The following is a 17,229-nucleotide window of genomic DNA, read 5'->3' as shown; positions in this document are numbered from 1 at the left end:
AATAAGCAACCTTAGAAGCCAAGGTTGTGTTATTAGAAATGAGCCTTCCAGGGATAAAGCGCTCTGCTGATAAAAAACGAGGCGGGAATGATTAGTTTCAAACGATTGGTCAAAACCTTGGATGTGATCTTGTAAACTACGTTGCACAAACTGATGGGGTGGAGGTGAGCCATCTCGGTTGGTTTCTTTTTGCTTAGGGATTAAAGCCATATAAGTGTAATTAATCTTCTTTAGCATTCTACCCAAGCCCAGAAATGAAAGAACAACTGAGAAAATATCTGGGCGGACGATACCCCAGAATTTTTTGAAGAACAGGGGAGGAATACCATCCTTATATGAGTTGTCTTGTCAAGAGAATGCACCCGTTACACTTGAGTTTTTCTCACTCAATTGACCAAAATAAAGGATGAGGATCCCTAGGATCCTCATATCCTATATCGTACATCGTGTGACCAATTTTCGTTGGGTACTATTTGTGTTTAATTTAAAATAAAAAATTCAAAATGATTTATGGCCGCACAACGTTCGATGAATGGATAGGATGTGAGGATCCTCACAAAGAGGGTCCGGATGGGATCCAAATCCAATAAAAAGCACATAGATCATCAACATCAACAACTATACATGTAAAGGGGAATTCAAGACATCTACAAACATAAATTCAAGACCACATATACAAACCTAAAGCTAGCCACCGCCACATGTAACGGCATAGCAAAAAGCAAAATTCTAGTACTCATTTGAAAGTTTTTCTAAAATGACTGAAAGCGTTTTTAATAAAAATGCTTTTAGAATCAATCATTAATAAAAACGCTTTCAGAATCAATCATTAATAAAAACGCAAGTGAATCCTGAAAGAAACACATACTTCAAGTACTTTTGAAACCCAAAATCATTTTCTCTAAAAGCTATGCCAGTCATTTTAAAAGTACTTTTAAAATGAACCCGTTGCTGAACCGAAAATGTGATCAGGTAAATATGGTTAGAAAATATAATCCATTCGTTACTCTTTTGAGTTCTCGACATATATATGGACCCAAAGAGGAAAAAAATTTCTTTGATGCATGACGGAATGTGACAATAGCTACAACATGTAACGTTAGAAGGTACCTGGTAGAAATGAAAAAGAATATGAACAACAATTTAAACGTCGGCTAAAAAAAAAGGACCTTATTGGGGAAAACTATTGATTCACTTGTATGTTACAACATTCACATACAACTTCAATGATGTTTACAGAACCAAAGTGTGAGTAGTTCTACGTATACCTCTCGTTCTACTATCTGGGTTTTATGGGTATTGCAAAGAATGATTCATCATATGGCACAAGAATCTTGACCAATCGAGCAAATTGTGATTCCAGAATTTTGGTTTTGGTTATCATGTGAATCAAAATGCAAATGGCAGACGTGCCAACCACGAGCAAAGACAACTCCCGAATTTTCATAGGGGCTGGAGTTCTTGCTCTGGTACGGCAACATTGACAGGCTTGTAGGGATTGACTGTTTGTTGGCGACGTTTCCACATAAACCAAAATCCAACAACTGCTAGTGCAATAACTAGAATTCCTAACATTGATAGAATCACCAGATAACTCCGCTGCCACCATGACCTGTTGAATTTTGGGAAGAACAAGATATTACAAAAGAGGCTACTTATGATACTGTGATCTGTATATAGATAGCTAATTCGTTATCTATATGCCAACATTCATGTGGGAGATTCTGTTTAGATTCTTGTATAGAATGGGAAATCATCACAAAAGAAATAATGTGATCTCAGACAAAAAAGACCTTAGAAAGTAAAAATAATATAACGTACCGTTTGTCCTTAGTCTCAACATTCCATCCAAGCAACTCATAAGTTCCAAACATAACAGGAAACTTCAAATGATGTTCGGAAAGCTTGGAAATTATACCCTGCAGGCAGAACAGATCATCAAGCTTGCAAACAGTTATAAACCTCGGCAATGGCACAGTCACTAACTGCAATTCATCAGGGCAAACTTACCACCGCAGTTGTATTAGAAATACTGTCAGTAGAACCTGCAGGAAATATGGCCCATCTAACGAGGGAGTCGTTTCCACTGGTAGTAAATTTCAACAAATGGACCTGAAACCATCAATTCGAAATTGACAACTTAAGGTTAAGGTGGACTTAAACATCATAAAACTTCATTATATACAGATATGAACTTGAACTGTTAGTAAGAAATTATAAAGCAAATATCAATTGAATGTTCGCATATGGTTTTTTGCCAGACCTGTGATGTATTAACTTCTAATTCCTGAGCTATAAATTCAGCTAGTTCTGTGATGTGGGGCTTCAGATCAGAGTAGCTGATGTTCAATGACATGTCAAATGTTATTTTTCCAATTTTCTGTTCCCCTGTTCATCAAGGTTAAGAAGTATTATAATTCTGTCTTAACACAAAACAAAAAAGAGGTTGCAAACAGACGTACTTTCATTTATGAAAACAGTGCAGCACAAAATCACAAAAAAAATATAAAGATAATGAGAAATAATTAACAGACTGGTGCAAAAGTAGAACTGAAGTAGAGAAGAGTGTCCACAAAAATATAATTTTCACTTTAATCTCGTTTTATAATGTATCTCCATTTTCACAATTTGATTTGGGTAAATGGAAAAGACACCTAATAACTTTGATTAAACTGCTATAACAACTACAGTATGTTATAAATAAAAGTTTACTTTAAGGTCAAGTGACAGATGAATCATCCACATCTGCGAAAAGAGACTCAGAATAGTTTAGAACCAATGTAGCATAAAAGCCTACTCAAAAGGTCGCAAGTTTACACCACCTGGAAGTGCATAAGGTGGTGCTCCATTTGGAGCTAATGTAGGCATTCCTTCTGTAGTTGAATTATTTTCATCTGAAGCAGGAGGCATTGGCCGAGGCGAAACAGATTCGTTAAGTCTTTCCCACAACTCTGAACAATTAGTTTTCCAGAAACCAATCTTGGAATGCTCACGGTCATACGTTACAAGAGTATTGCGGACAACAATTCCTATCAAGAAAATGATTTTTGCATGACAAAATTAATTAAAAGTACTGTAAAAACCTAAACGAGACAAATTTGATACTATTACATGAAACAGGCAACACATGTACACACACACACACACACATACAAGTGGGATGGAGAACTATGGACCTTTCTAAAGCATATACCTCCAAGAAGAGTAGTTGGATCCTTTCCGTTTTGAAAAATCCCCAGGCAGTATGCACCCGGGACCTTTGAATGCTTCATAATTGATAATAATACAACACAGCAGAAAAACAAATAATTAGTGACAAAACCAATGGAAAAAGCACAAAGTTCTATAATAAAAATTACAAATCGTGTTTACATTTCCAAAAAACAACTATATTCAGAGAGGTACAGAGCTTAAACTTCAATCACTTACCCTGAATAAATAATTTTCAGGAGATAGTGTCAGCTTCTGCCCATTGCCAAATACCATGTCAACTGCTGGAAAGGTGTCTGATGGGTAGGAGATATCACTGAACCAACATTGAGAAATCATTAGAAAGAAACTTGAGCATTTAGTGGTTGGACCTTACACACAATTTATTTGCATATTTAAGCAAATAAAAATTTAACTCCGCCTGTGTAAGTTTATCTTACATTGCCGGTCCCAAGCCTGGATAAAGGAGGAGGAGGAGGGCGTCAGGTAGTCGACAGCCGGCACTCCTAGTTTACGTCGAATTCTTATGGAAATGAATCTAGAACGAAATCGCGCTAAAGCTAGGGCGTCACCCGTAAGTGGCGCGTTGTGTGGCCCGAGCACAATGATAAGTGAGTAAGGGTCGCTGTATCTCCATCGGCACCCGGATGCAGTGTTAAATGAGCAAGGGGGCCATAGAAACTTCTTCTCGAACGACTCCACTCAAAGTTGTTTGGGAGCATATGCTCCTATCAACTTTACACAGGACACACAAAAGAAGTACTTTGATCCTATTAGACGAGGGAGGTTGAAGAAGTTAGGACAGAAGGGTAGAGTTCAAGAGAGTAGAATGCGTTTAGGAACATCGAATATAGGAACCCTAACGGGAAAATCTATGGAAGTAGTGGAAGTTATGGTGAGGAGAAGGATAAATATTATGTGCCTACAAGAAACTAAGTGGGTTGGTCTTAAGGCAAAGGATCTAGAAAACTCAGGGTTTAAACTCTGGTATTCGGGGCACATATAGAACGAGAAACGGTGTTGGCATCATCGTGGACAAGACCTTGACATAAGATGTTGTAAATGTTAAGAGGGTAGGAGATAGAATCATGACAATCAAGATTGTAATAGGACAAGAACTCATCAATGTGATTAGTGCGTACGCACCTCAAGTAGGGTTGGATACGAGTTCGAAGGAGAAATTTTGGGAAGACCTTGGAGACTTGGTGCAAGGAATTGCTCAGATGGAAAAGTTATTTATAGAAGGAGATTTAAATGGACACGTGGGCAAGGAGACACGCAACTATGGAGGTTTTCATGGTGGCCATGGTTTTGGGGAGAGAAACGAGGATGGGGAAGCTATCTTGGATTTTGCAATGACATATGATCTCTTCTTAGCCAACACCTTCTTTAAGAAGAGAGAAGAACATGTGATCACCTACAAGAGTGGGTCGTCAAAAACACAAATAGATTTTCTTCTAATGAGGAAAGGGGATCGTATAACTTGTAAGGATTGCAAAGTTATACCGGGAGAGAGCTTGGCTAATCAACATCGCTTGTTGGTGATGGATGTACATATCAAAAGAGTGAGAAAAAAGAACAAGACTTGGAAGTGCCCAAGGACTAGATGGTGGAATCTAAAAGGAGAAAAACAAGCCATTTTCAAAGAGAAAGTAATCACCCAGTGTGTGTGGGATAGAGAGGCGGAAGATAGCCAAAGGTGGGATTCCATGGATAGTTGTATCCGAAAAATAGCAAAAGAGGTATTAGGAGAATCCAAGGGCTTTGCTCCACACCAAAAGGAATCTTGGTGGTGGAATGAGGAGGTACAAACAAAGATGAAGGTTAAGAAGGAATGTTGTAAAGTCTTATACAAGGATAGGACCGATGAAAATGGTGAAAGGTATAGAAGAGCGAAGCAAGAGGCGAAGAAAGCTGTGAGAGAAGCTAAGTTAGTGGCTTATGATGATATGTATAAGCGACTAGATACCAAAGAAGGAGAGTTGGATATCTATAAACTAGCTAGAGCAAAGGAAAAGAAGACAAGGGACCTAAACCAAGTGAGGTGCATCAAGGATGAGGATGGAAAGGTTCTTGCTATAGAGAACGCGATCAAAGACAGATGGAGAGGTTATTTTCATAATCTTTCAATGAAGGACATGAAAGGAGTACTTCTTTAGGGGAGTTGAGTAACTCAGAAAAGTGTAGAAACTACTCATTTTATCGTCGAATCAGGAAGGAAGAAGTGGTTGTAGCTTTGAAGAAGATGAAGCATAGAAAAGCAGTGGGCCCAGATGATATACCGATCGAAGTGTGGAAAGTCTTGGGAAAGACAAGTATAGCATGGCTCACTGACCTTTTCAATAGGATTTTGAAAACGAAAAAGATGCCAAATGAGTGGCGAAAGAGCACTTTGGTGCCTATCTACAAGAATAAGGGCGACGTACAAAATTGCATGAACTATAGGGGTATTAAGCTAATGAGTCATACAATGAAGCTCTGGGAGAGAGTCATTGAGCATAGATTGAGGCAAGAGACATGGGTTTTGGACAACCAATTCGGGTTCATGCCAGGACGCTCAACCATGGAGGTAATCTATCTCTTACGAAGATTGATGGAAAGATATAGAGGGAAAAAGGATTTACACATGGTCTTTATAGATTTGGAAAAAGCGTATGATATGGTCCCAAGAGACATTCTCTGGAGGATTTTGGAGAAGAAAGGAGTACGAGTAGCATATATCCAAGCTATAAAGAATATGTATGAAGGAGCAAAGACTGCCGTAAGAACTCATGAAGGACAAACCGAAAGCTTCCCCATAACTATAGGATTACATCAAGGCTCATCCTTAAGTCCTTACCTTTTTGCGTTGGTAATGGATGAGTTAACAGGACATATTCAAGATGATATTCCTTGGTGTATGCTTTTCACAGACGATATAGTGTTGATAGATGAAACTCAGGAAGGGGTAAATGTGAAGCTTAACTTTTGGAGAGAAATGTTGGAATCTAAAGGTCTTCGCCTAAGCCGATCAAAGACAGAATATATGGAGTGCAAGTTCAGTGCAAATGGAGGCCAAAATGAGTTAGGGGTGAGGATCGGAGATCAAGAAATACCAAAGAGCGACTGCTTTCGCTACCTAGGATCTATCTTGCAAAAGAACGGAGAATTAGATGGAGATCTCAACCATAGAATACAAGTTGGATGGATGAAGTGAAAGAGTGCATCCGGCGTGTTGTGTGACCGCCGTATGCCACTGAAGCTCAAGGGAAAATTTTATAGGATGGCAATAAGGCCGGCGATGCTGTATGGCACAGAATGTTGGGCGGTGAAGCATTAACACGTACACAAAATGGGTGTAGCAGAGATGAGGATGTTTCGTTGAATGTGTGGGCACACGAGAAAGGATAAGATTAGGAATGAGGATGTCCGAGGTAAAGTAGGAGTAGTCGAAATTGTAGGAAAGCTGAGAGAAAATCGGTTATGGTGGTTTGGACATGTGCAAAGAAGGCTTACTGACGCTCCGGTTAGAAGATGCGACTACGGGATAAGAGGTTCAGGGCCGAAGGGGTAGAGGAAGGCCTAGGAAAACTTTGGAAGAGACTCTAAGAAAAGACTTAGAGTACTTGGATCTAACGGAGGACATGACACAGGATCGAGCACAATGACGTTCTAAGATTCATATAGCCGACCCCACTCAGTGACTTGGATTTTTCAAGTCTCCAACCGAGAAGTTTTCCTCATTCGAGAAATTAAGGGAATACTACCTCAACCTATATGCTTCACTCACAAAGCTTCAACATACAAGCTTCAACAAAAGAAAAATTCAAAGAACTTAGTGAAGAAGGCTTTGGTGTATTTAACACAATACGTTGAAATGAAGCAAAGCTTATTTATTGATATCTCCGATAAGTTACAAATATGTACATATACATGAGTCAAAATAAACAAACAAGAGGGGGCCTTCACAAAGGTTGTTTAGGAGAAGTCTCAGCAGTCGGTAGAGCCCCATAAAGAGAAGGCACTGGAGGGTGATCATTCGAAGCCTCAGTACTGAACAAAACCCTAGAAGGAAGAGGCATCGGAGGCTGATCATTTGGAGCTTCATTACGTGGTACAGCCCCAGAAGACGAAGGCAATAAATGCCTTTAGAACAAACCCACAAACCTCTGATGATCAAGTAAAATCAGACCATCAGATTCCTTCATATGGTCAAGCTTCCTCTTCATGTTTGTAGCATAGTCATGTGCGAGCCTGTGCAACTGTTTATTCTCATGCTTGAGCCCTCTAATCTCCTGCTTGAGACTCATTACTTCAGCCACCAATGATTCAACTTGGCGGGTTCGAGCAAATAGACGTTGGGCCATATTCGACACAGAACCTGCACACTGAACATTGAGAGCCAGAGAATCCTTAACAGCCAACTCATCAGACCGTTTGGAAAGAAATATGTTATCTTTGGGAGTGAGAATGTTCCTGGCCACCACCGCAGTGGTCATATCATTCTTTATCACGGAATCCCCAATAGTAAGAGGACCAGTAGGGGATAAGAAGGATGGGCGCCATATGTTGTCTAGAGAAGGCGCGGCTGCGTCTTCACCAAGGTTCAAGTCAAAACGACGGTCGGAAGGGCCAGACATTTTCAAACGTGTTGAAAAGAGAAGAGGTCGGACAAATCAAGATCTTATAAGTGCAAGAAGGGAGCTTCTACTGGTGGAGATTCATATGTGCTTTGGAACTTAATGCCAGCCTCTATAAAAATCTGCACTCGACGGAGATTCAGAAATCGAAGAGGCGCCTGCTCAGAAATCGAAGAGGCGTTTGCTTTCTCAAAAGCTGGGCTGCTCAAAGACCACGAGGGCTGATCTCAGAGATCGAAGAGGCGTTTGCTTTCTCAAAAGCTGGGCTGCTCAAAGACCACGACGACCGATCTCAAAAATCGAAGAGGCTTGCTTTCTCAAAAGCTGGGCTGCTCAGAGACCACAAGGGCCGATCAGAGAAATCAAAGAGGCACCTGCTTTCTCAACTTCGAGAGCCAGATCTCCTTAGATAAAGCTTGTCTGTAATCTTCACATGCAACATCAGCTTTCCAGATACCACAGACCACTTTTTCAAAGTGCTCTGACAGAGTTAAAACACGTGAAACTAGCAGCTCCCACTACAGTGCTATGACCAAGAAGGGTAAATGAATAGCATTAGTACTTGTTGTTAGGGACTGACTGCCTGGAACCCCTTACCTGATTACTTACTTGGCATTGCTCTCGAGTACTCATCTTCAACATCTTATGCTTCCAGAGAAGATACCACATCTGCCTGAGGAATAGATAGGGCAAGTGAGAAGGATACAAGGAAGCATGTGGAGACAAGCATAACAGAACACGTGCCGATACTTCCACTACTTTGTCAACAGCAAAAGTATCCCATATCAGCAGGGTCGAACGTACTCTAGATTTGATGGACTTGTTTTGACCCTCAAATTCTTCAGTCGGCCTTATACTCTGGAGGTAACCAGAAAACCCTCCAGCCCAATTCAAGAATAAGCTTGTGGAAAGTTACTTCTTCAAAAGCAAAAGTATCTCATATCATCTCTTCTCATTTTCTTCTCTTTATCCTTCATGCTGCCTGCAAGATAAGAAGAATGAAAACAATCAGCCGGAACTCGAAATCAAACTTCTGATCTGGGACTGATTGCTTGGAGCTCTGATTGCTTACCTTGTCTGTCACCTCTTTCAGCAGATCCCCTAGCTCGGTGACTTGGGGGACTCCTACTACATGGTTTGTATCGCGCTTGACCAAGCCTGAAATTACAAGCTTCAAGTGAAATTGATACATTAACTTGTGCATCTCCACCAGTTAAAGATACCACCCCTGGACGGAGGAAGAGTACTTCCAGAGAAGATGCCACATCTACCTACGAGACAGATAAGGCAAGTGAAGACGATACCACACTTCGATACTTAGAAGCTTGGATCTTGCAAGTCCCCAACCGAGGAGCTTCCTCTCCAACCAGGAGGCCAATCACAGAGCGACACGTGTTAACATCAGAAGCAAATCATAGCGTGACACGTGTTAACATCGAAAGCCAATCACAACACGACACGTGTCAATGTCAGAATAAGGCTAGAAACTCTCTTCTATTAAAGGAGATCATTCTCCCAAAATATTTCCTAATGCCATTTGTACTAAATCATTCACTTGTACCCACTAAAGGAGAGCTTGAACCTATGTACTTGTGTAAACCCTTCACAATTAATGAGAACTCCTCTACTCCGTGGACGTAGCCAATCTGGGTGAACCACGTACATCTTGTGTTTGCTCTCCTGTCTCTATCCTTTTACATACTTATCCACACTAATGACCGGAGCAATCTAGCGAAGGTCACAAACTTAATACTTTCTGTTGTACCAAAGTCCTCACTGATTTTGTGCATCAACAATCCTTAAGTCCTTACCTTTTTGCATTGGTAATGGATGAGTTAACAGGACATATTCAAGATGTTATTCCTTGGTGTATGCTTTTCGCAGACGATATAGGGTTGATAGATGAAACTCAGGAAGGGGTAAATGCGAAGCTTAACCTTGGAGAGAAGTGTTGGAATCTAAAGGTTTTCGCCTAAGCCGATCAAAGACAAAATATATGGAATACAAGCTGGATGAATGAAGTGGAAGAGTGCATCCGGCGGGTTGTGTGACCGTCGTATACCACTAAAGCTCAATGGAAAATTTTATAGGACAACAATAAGGTCGGCGATGCTATATGGCACAGAATGTTGGGCGGTGAAGCATCAACACGTACACAAAATGGGTGTAGCGGAGATGAGGATGCTTTGTTGGAGGTGTGGGCTCACGAGAAAGGATAAGATTAGGAATGAGTGGGTTGCACATGTGCAAAGAAGGCCTACTGACGCTCTAGTTCGAAGATGTGACTACGGGACAGAGGTTCAGAGCCGAAGGGGTAGAGGAAGACCTAGGACAACTTTGGAAGAGACCCTAAGAAAAGACTTAGAGTACTTGGATCTAACGGAGGACATGACACAAAATCGAGCGCCATGGCATTCTAGGATTCACATAGCCGACCCCACTTAGTGGGAAAAGGCTTTGTTGTTGTTGTTGTATTTAAGCAAATAAAAATTTGAAAATGTTGATTTTACATTTGTGGCCTCAATACAGTTTCTTATAATTTGGTTTTCACTAGAAAAGGCATTTAAATTATCTGAACCATTTAAACTTGTATACCTTCCAGCAGTTGAAAAACATATATCGTTATAATTTGGATCAGGGCCACGGATTTGCTCGAGGGAATTAAGCTCTTTCATGATCTGCACACATGCATACCAGGGAGAAAAAGAAGTAAAAACAATAAATTTTGAGACCCTGATAATACTCTGATTGTGCACTCAATGAAAAAAAGAAATTGAATAATACGATGAAATAAATGATAACTAAACCTGCATGCAGCCAGCCAAAAATAAACAGGAAGGAATTTTCAGATAAACCAAAGTGTTTCATATGCTATGATTCATTTCAAATGAGGAAGTGCAAGTATTCCACCCTAACTACAATGAAGTGTATAATGTAATTTCTAGTTGATTTAATTATTTCCATTAACTCAGACCAGATCGTCCTTTCTGTCAGTTCTAGTTGACCAAATGCTCATTTACTTAAAATTCAAAAAGTGAATTTTCAATCATTATCAATTAGAAATAAATGCAAGGTATCATCTAAAAGATTGAGTATTAGTAAAAATATTGTATTATATGGTCTTGTATGAAGATTAAGTTAAAATTTAATCTAAAGGGCAGAAAAATCTTACAGCATCCTTAAATGCAAGAAATGCTGCTTCTGGTAGGTATGCATATGTTGTACCACTGTCCAAGACTGTTCCATGTTTTCCATCAAAGACATTTGGATTCAAAGGCAATCGCTTTCCCGCGACATGCATCTCCTTCAAATCAATATTGTAGTATGGACTGTTGCCATCCCGAAACTAGAGTAAATGTGTGAGATGTATAGATTGTAGTTTTTAGGAAATTGGACATTTTGCAATCTATGTAAGATAAATTTTTCAAAACCACACACCTTCGTACTGGGTTTGAATGAGTGAAGACCATGTCTGATGGGGCTGAAAAACCACCAAGAACCATTGCACCTCCACCAATGTCCATTCCACCATAACATAATGAGAAAGAATCACTTATTACACTTTTATCAACTAGTTGGTCAACCACACTAAGATCACCACGGCCCAATCCCATTATGCCATCAGCAGGCTGGCTGTAAAGGTCACCAGTTTCAAAATTTTCACAACCGAAAACTGCACGTTGAGGTGGTAGTTCACTTTGATTGCCAAATGATATAAGATCCTCACCAAGCACCCCACTGCTACTACTCATTTCGGCATATTGCCTCTCGTAAATACAATTCACCCTCTGATTATCACAATTGCAATCTATGTTGCATTTGACAGCTTGGTAAGTGTTCGAGGCTTCTGGATCAAATTTGGGGTCCTGATGGAAAATTAAAAACAGAACATTAACAGAGTTTAAAACCTGAAATCTATCGAGTTTCCCCTGCATACAAAAGGTACTAAGTATTCAAGAAACTTTTACTAAACAGAAATAAGCAACTTCAATGTTGTTAATCTGACTATTGTATTTGGTTATAGAGTGATCATGATCGACTGCCTTCACCCAAAAATAGTCCGCCGAGTCTTCGGTCTAGTTTTTCCGTGTGATTATGTAATATCTTGGGTTATGTTTCTTAGCCTTAACAAGGTGAGCATCATTTACATTAGCCTCATTACTCAGTGTAAGACTAAGATCTGATGAGAGACTCACAATGTAGCTAGCTGCAACTAACGGCTTTGAAATCAACAGAAGACCCTACATCAACATTCCTATTTCGCATCACTACATGAACGTTTCCAGAGTAGAGAAAATTCAGTAGTGGATGAAGAAATTACCTGGTGTCTGCCGCACTGTTTGCAAGAAGAGCAAGGTACATAGGTCACAGTGCTCCCGGTATCCACAATTAGAGCAAACTTCTGCGGAGGCGTTCCGATCCAGAGCCGCGTTGTATAGTACCTGTCTCCGCCACCACCACCACACAAATTTCAATCCCAATCCAAAAATTACCGATCATAAACTCAAACCGAAAATTAAAAGGAGAAATGTAGCGTACCCGTTGCGGAGGAGATCGTCGTAGAGGCTCATGCGGGCATTGGGCCGGCTGAGGGACTCCGATCTCCCGAGGAGGCGCCGAGGATTGGATAACGATGAGGTCCGGGACGACGAATTGGGAGTGAAGTGGTAGAGAGGTAAGACCATGGCTGGGAGTGAGTGGAGAAGGGGGGCGGGGCTGCTGGGATTGGGCGAGACCAGACACAAAAGCTCCATCTCTAAGAAGAATAGGAGGAGGACGGCGGAGGTGGGGAGGTGGAGCGGTGTTGCTACCATTGGTGCAGCTGGAAAATGAGGAGTGGTGGCGGAAATGCCAGATCAGAAATCGAGTGGAAAGAAGAGAGCTTTTTGAGAAGGGAGGGAAGAGGGAAGCCAGCGTGGTCGTGCACAACACCAAATTTCGTTTTTTCAGTTTCTGACCAAATTAAGATTACTCACATAAAAAAAGATGTTGTAAATATTATGTGGATGTCCACATGAATAGTTTGTTACTATTTATGCACAGTATTATCACTATTCATTTGTGGAAAATTTGTAAAGTGAATAGTGCTTTATTTTGTTTATATAAAGGAAGAAGAGGAGATGAAGTGAGAGGAGTTTACGGGAAAGGAAGAGAGGAAGGAAGGAAGAGGAAGAGAGAGAATAGAGGAAGATAAGAGGAGATAATAGAGAGAGTTATCTTTGTACTCCTATTATTCTAAATTATAATGAAAGCACCACTGCCCCGAAGACGTACTCCAGTCACACTGACTGTAGAGGAACCTCGTAAATTTTGTGTCTTGTTTCATTTATTCCACTGCACCCACAGTCGATTTTACAACACGTTATCAGCACGAGAAGCTCTCATGTCGGTGGAAAGCACTACTTACCTCTCACATCTATCGGCTGGAATCTCACAGATAAGAAAATCTTTTCATTTCATTCTCATATCTCTAAATGACTAATTTTCTTGAAGTAAATATACATGTGGTTATATAAGTATTGTCATTATTATTGGCAGAAAATCCGACGATCATATGAGCTTTGAAACTTCAACTTCCAGTGCTCATACAGAAACCATTCCTTCATAAAAGTTGTTCCTTATCCTCTCTCCCATAACATATCAAAATTCCAGAACCATCCAACGGTTAAATCATTCCATATCTTAGAAATAATACTACAGACTCAAAATCCGCAGAAAATTTGGCAGCCATGTAAATAGCCACTGAACTCCAACTTCCTGACATCCGATTGAAATACTTTCTTCTTGAAAGTTGTTTGTCCGCCTAGTACCTAGAACATATCCAAATTTCAGAAATTGTCAACGGTGCGATCGTCGTAGATGACTGAAACTTCAACTCAGCTTCCATTTCCGCAGAAAACTGGACAGCCATCTTATGAGTACCAAACCTTCATTTTCAGAATCTCAGCTCGAAACTGTTTCTTCACGAAAGTTGTTTGGTATCTTCTTATCCATATCATACTAAATTTTGAGTTAAATCTAACGGTTTGATCTTCTTATAAGTGGCAGACAAAGAAAAGTGTGATTATTTTGGGTAGTTGGAAAGAAAGAAAAATATACATATATAAATTGAAAAAGGGAGCAAATGGATGGTGTGTCGGTTGGACTATTTAAAGAAAACAAAAAGGTTTTGGAAGTGAGTTGCACCATTCTGAAAAGAAAAAAAAAATAAAAAAAATAAAAAAAAAATTGGAAAGGTGGATTTTTGGTGCATGATGTTGTCACAAAAGGAGAAAAGAACAAATATTATTGGATGGTACACGGCACCATGTGAATGAATAAGAAACGAAAATATATATTTATTTATGTGAATGGTGTTGGCTTAAAACACTTTCACAAGCTCTATTTATTTAAAGCAATTTATTTACAGTGGGTAGCATTATTACCCTGTGCTTTAAAGCTTTGATATTTATGTGCATGGTGTTGGTTTAAAGCCCATGTCACAAGTTCTATTTACTTTAAAGCAATTTATTTATCATGGACGGTTTTACCACCTACTGCTTTAAGTTTTGATTTATGTGAATGGTGCTGAATTAAAGCCCTTGTCACAAGCTTTATTTACTTAAATGCAATTTATTTACTATGGTTGGAATTACCGCCTAGTGCTTTAATTTATTTATTGTACTTATCTTTTGTTACTATGAGTATATACAGGACCTGAAGTTCCTTGATCAGATCAGAACCTGCAGTTTCTTGATCCTCATCATATAAAATGATTGGACCCGAAGTTCCATCATACAAAAGGATCTGGCATGAAGTCCCTTGATCCTGAAGATCAGGACATGAAGTTCCTAGATGAGTACCGTAAGTTTGAAGTGCCGCAGTGCCTTAACTTAATTGTAATAAAAGCCATAAGAGTCTTAGTTTACAGACTATTAAATAAGGACCAGAAGTTCCTTATGTCCATACTCAAAATGGTTTAGCAGAAGCCTTTATTAAGCGAATGAAATTGATTTCCCGCGCTCTGCTCATGAAAACGAAATTGCCAATTTTCTACATGAGGACATGTAAACTTTACATGATGCATTATTAATTCGGTTGAGACATGTTACCGACCATCAATACTTCTCAGTACAACTCGGGTTTGGAACCAACCAAACATTATACATTTACGAGTTTTTAGTTGTGTTGTCTATGTGCCTGTAAGACTGCCACAACGTACTGAAATGAGGCATCATTGCAGATTAGGCATTGATGTTGAACACCATCTATCATTCAATATTTGGAATTCTTGATTGGGGATATGTTTACCGCATGGTTTGCGGACTGTCATTTTGATAAGACAATTTTCCTGCCATTAGGGGGAGAAAATAATATTGTTCCAGAAGAACGATGAGAAAATATCATTCCAAAAGAATGATGAGAAAAGACCGTTCCAGAAGAACGAAGAGAATTTGTCTTATTTTGATTCACGAAGCAATCAATAAGAAAATGAAATATGAATAATTGAATGATGCAACGAAAGTGATGAAATCATATATACTTACTGCAAATGTGCCTACAAGAATTGATGTCTCTGTTGGATAAAATAATGAGACAGTAAATGATTTATCTGTTGCACGCCTGAAGCGTGGCAGATTTTTAGACTCAAAAGGTTCAGTTATTCGAAAAAGAATAATATGGCACTACTGAACTATTGCATTCCCGAAGCATAACTGTTGCATGCCAGAAGCATGACAGTCGCCGCGTGGATACACGTCCCAGATAGGACAATCCACAGACATGGGAATATTGATGTCTCATGCATGAAGCATGATTGACGTATAGGTTCTAAATGACTCAACTCTTGGAAGTGGAGATTAAAATCCAAGCTCTATAACGCTCAAGAAGAGGTTATGATCCGCATTCTCTAAACTATGACTATCCTGGAAGAGATAGTGTAATGCCCTTGAAGAGGCAATGGATATCCAAAGAAATGAAAAGCTTTTATGCATGCGCATGCACATGAGAATATGGGATCACGGATTGATGATAACCAATGGTAATTTTGGTTTTTACAAGTAGCTACTAAATTCATCAATGAGCTGTGTTAATATTGAGTCACGTTCTTTTGTTCGTCGACAAAAGGAAAATTATTGGCCAAAATGGAGAAAGGTAATTCCATTACAATTTTGTAAGAACGTGGGCAAATGAACCTATATATATTTGAATACAATACAAATAGCCAAAAGATGTTGAATCAAGGAGATTATATATGGCATTTGTAATACAGTGTAATACACTTACATGATATGACACAAGGTTGTAAACGAGTTCATATAAATGGAGAATTATATATGAAGGATTGTGAGTCACCCACATCATATCTTCATAAGTAAATCCCTCAAATATACATGGGAGCAAATTGCTCTGTATAAATTCCAAAGGAAAATGTGTCATGAAGTGTAGAAAATCCCTGAATGATTCAAATTGCTTGAAGTAAGCCCCCGAAGGGTAAAGCATAAATTATGTACTCAATATCAATGGATGATATAAATTGCCTTAGTGAGTACTATCATTATGATATTGTTGCAACATACTAAAATCTCTTGCAAGAGTCAATGACATTAAATTAGAACTCTTGAAGAGTTGATGATATTAAATTGGGACTCCTGAAGAGTCTAGAAAAATTATAAAGTGTTGAAGGAATTATTGTCTCGAGCTGCAGATCGAACAATCTACCAACACGAATCTTATCCATGATATTTATGATATTAAAAGAACCATATGGATTGAAGATTATGAGTTGAATACTCATATGATGAAGACATTAAGAATAATCATTTATCTTCGTGAGGGTAAAGATAAATTAATACTTGGTCCAGAAGTACCACATCTTAGTGAAGTATATGCTTTATTGTATTTGGCACAATACATTGAATGAAATAAAGCTTATTTATTAATATCTCCAAGAAATTACAGATATATACATACACATGAGTTAAAATAAACAAACAGGATGAAGCCTTCACAAAGGTTGCTCATGTGCAGCCTCAGTACTCGGAAGTACCCCAGAAGGGGGAGGCACTGGAGATTGATCATGTGGCACCCCAGTACTTAGCAAAACACCAGAAGGGGAAGGCATCAGTTGCTTTCGGAATCTAGCAACGAACCTCTGGTGATCACTTTGAATCCGACTTTCGGATTCCTGCAGTTGGACGAGCTTTCTTTTCATGCTCGTAGAGTAACTATTTGCAAGCACGTGTAACACCCTATTCTCGTGCTTGAGCCCTCTGATCTCTTGTTTAAGACTTGCCACCTCCGCCATCAATGATTCAACTTGGCGAGTTTGAGCAAGTAGGCGTTGGCCCATATTGGACACAGAGCCAGCACACTGAACACTGAGAGCCAAGGAGTCTTGAACGGCCGACTCTTCAGACCG

General features: G+C 39.4%; 1 protein-coding gene and 2 long non-coding RNA genes across 4 annotated transcripts; 1 reads left to right on the top strand and 2 right to left on the bottom strand.

The window, feature by feature from the left end:
- Nucleotides 1-1,142: 1,142 nt before the first annotated feature.
- On the bottom strand, nt 1,143-12,777 carry LOC126603131 (aspartic proteinase 36-like). Of its 2 annotated transcripts, XM_050269875.1 has the most exons (13): nt 12,369-12,777; nt 12,151-12,271; nt 12,026-12,070; nt 11,268-11,695; nt 11,002-11,158; nt 10,425-10,507; nt 3,430-3,526; nt 3,194-3,266; nt 2,823-3,029; nt 2,264-2,388; nt 2,011-2,112; nt 1,822-1,919; nt 1,143-1,612 (listed from the first exon to the last, which is right to left on the bottom strand). In XM_050269875.1, exons 1-13 carry the CDS (start codon nt 12,641-12,643, stop codon nt 1,444-1,446), a joined length of 1,980 nt encoding a protein of 659 aa, XP_050125832.1. In that variant the 5' UTR covers nt 12,644-12,777; the 3' UTR covers nt 1,143-1,443. The 2 variants fall into 2 exon arrangements, with proteins under 2 accessions (XP_050125832.1, XP_050125833.1); XM_050269876.1 differs by lacking the exon at nt 12,026-12,070.
- LOC126603134 (uncharacterized) lies at nt 7,068-10,417 on the bottom strand. The gene is made up of 2 exons (XR_007616181.1): nt 8,634-10,417; nt 7,068-8,502 (listed from the first exon to the last, which is right to left on the bottom strand). It is a non-coding gene; the product is annotated as an uncharacterized LOC126603134 (long non-coding RNA).
- Nucleotides 12,778-12,890: 113 nt separating the features above from the next.
- On the top strand, nt 12,891-15,112 carry LOC126603133 (uncharacterized). The gene is made up of 2 exons (XR_007616180.1): nt 12,891-13,807; nt 14,523-15,112. It is a non-coding gene; the product is annotated as an uncharacterized LOC126603133 (long non-coding RNA).
- Nucleotides 15,113-17,229: the final 2,117 nt, after the last annotated feature.

This window comes from Malus sylvestris, chromosome 15 (assembly GCF_916048215.2).
Source record: "Malus sylvestris chromosome 15, drMalSylv7.2, whole genome shotgun sequence".
Taxonomy (NCBI): Eukaryota; Viridiplantae; Streptophyta; class Magnoliopsida; order Rosales; family Rosaceae; genus Malus; species Malus sylvestris.
The sequence above is the reverse complement of the archived record's forward strand: the minus strand, read 5'-3'. Positions and strand labels throughout refer to the sequence as shown.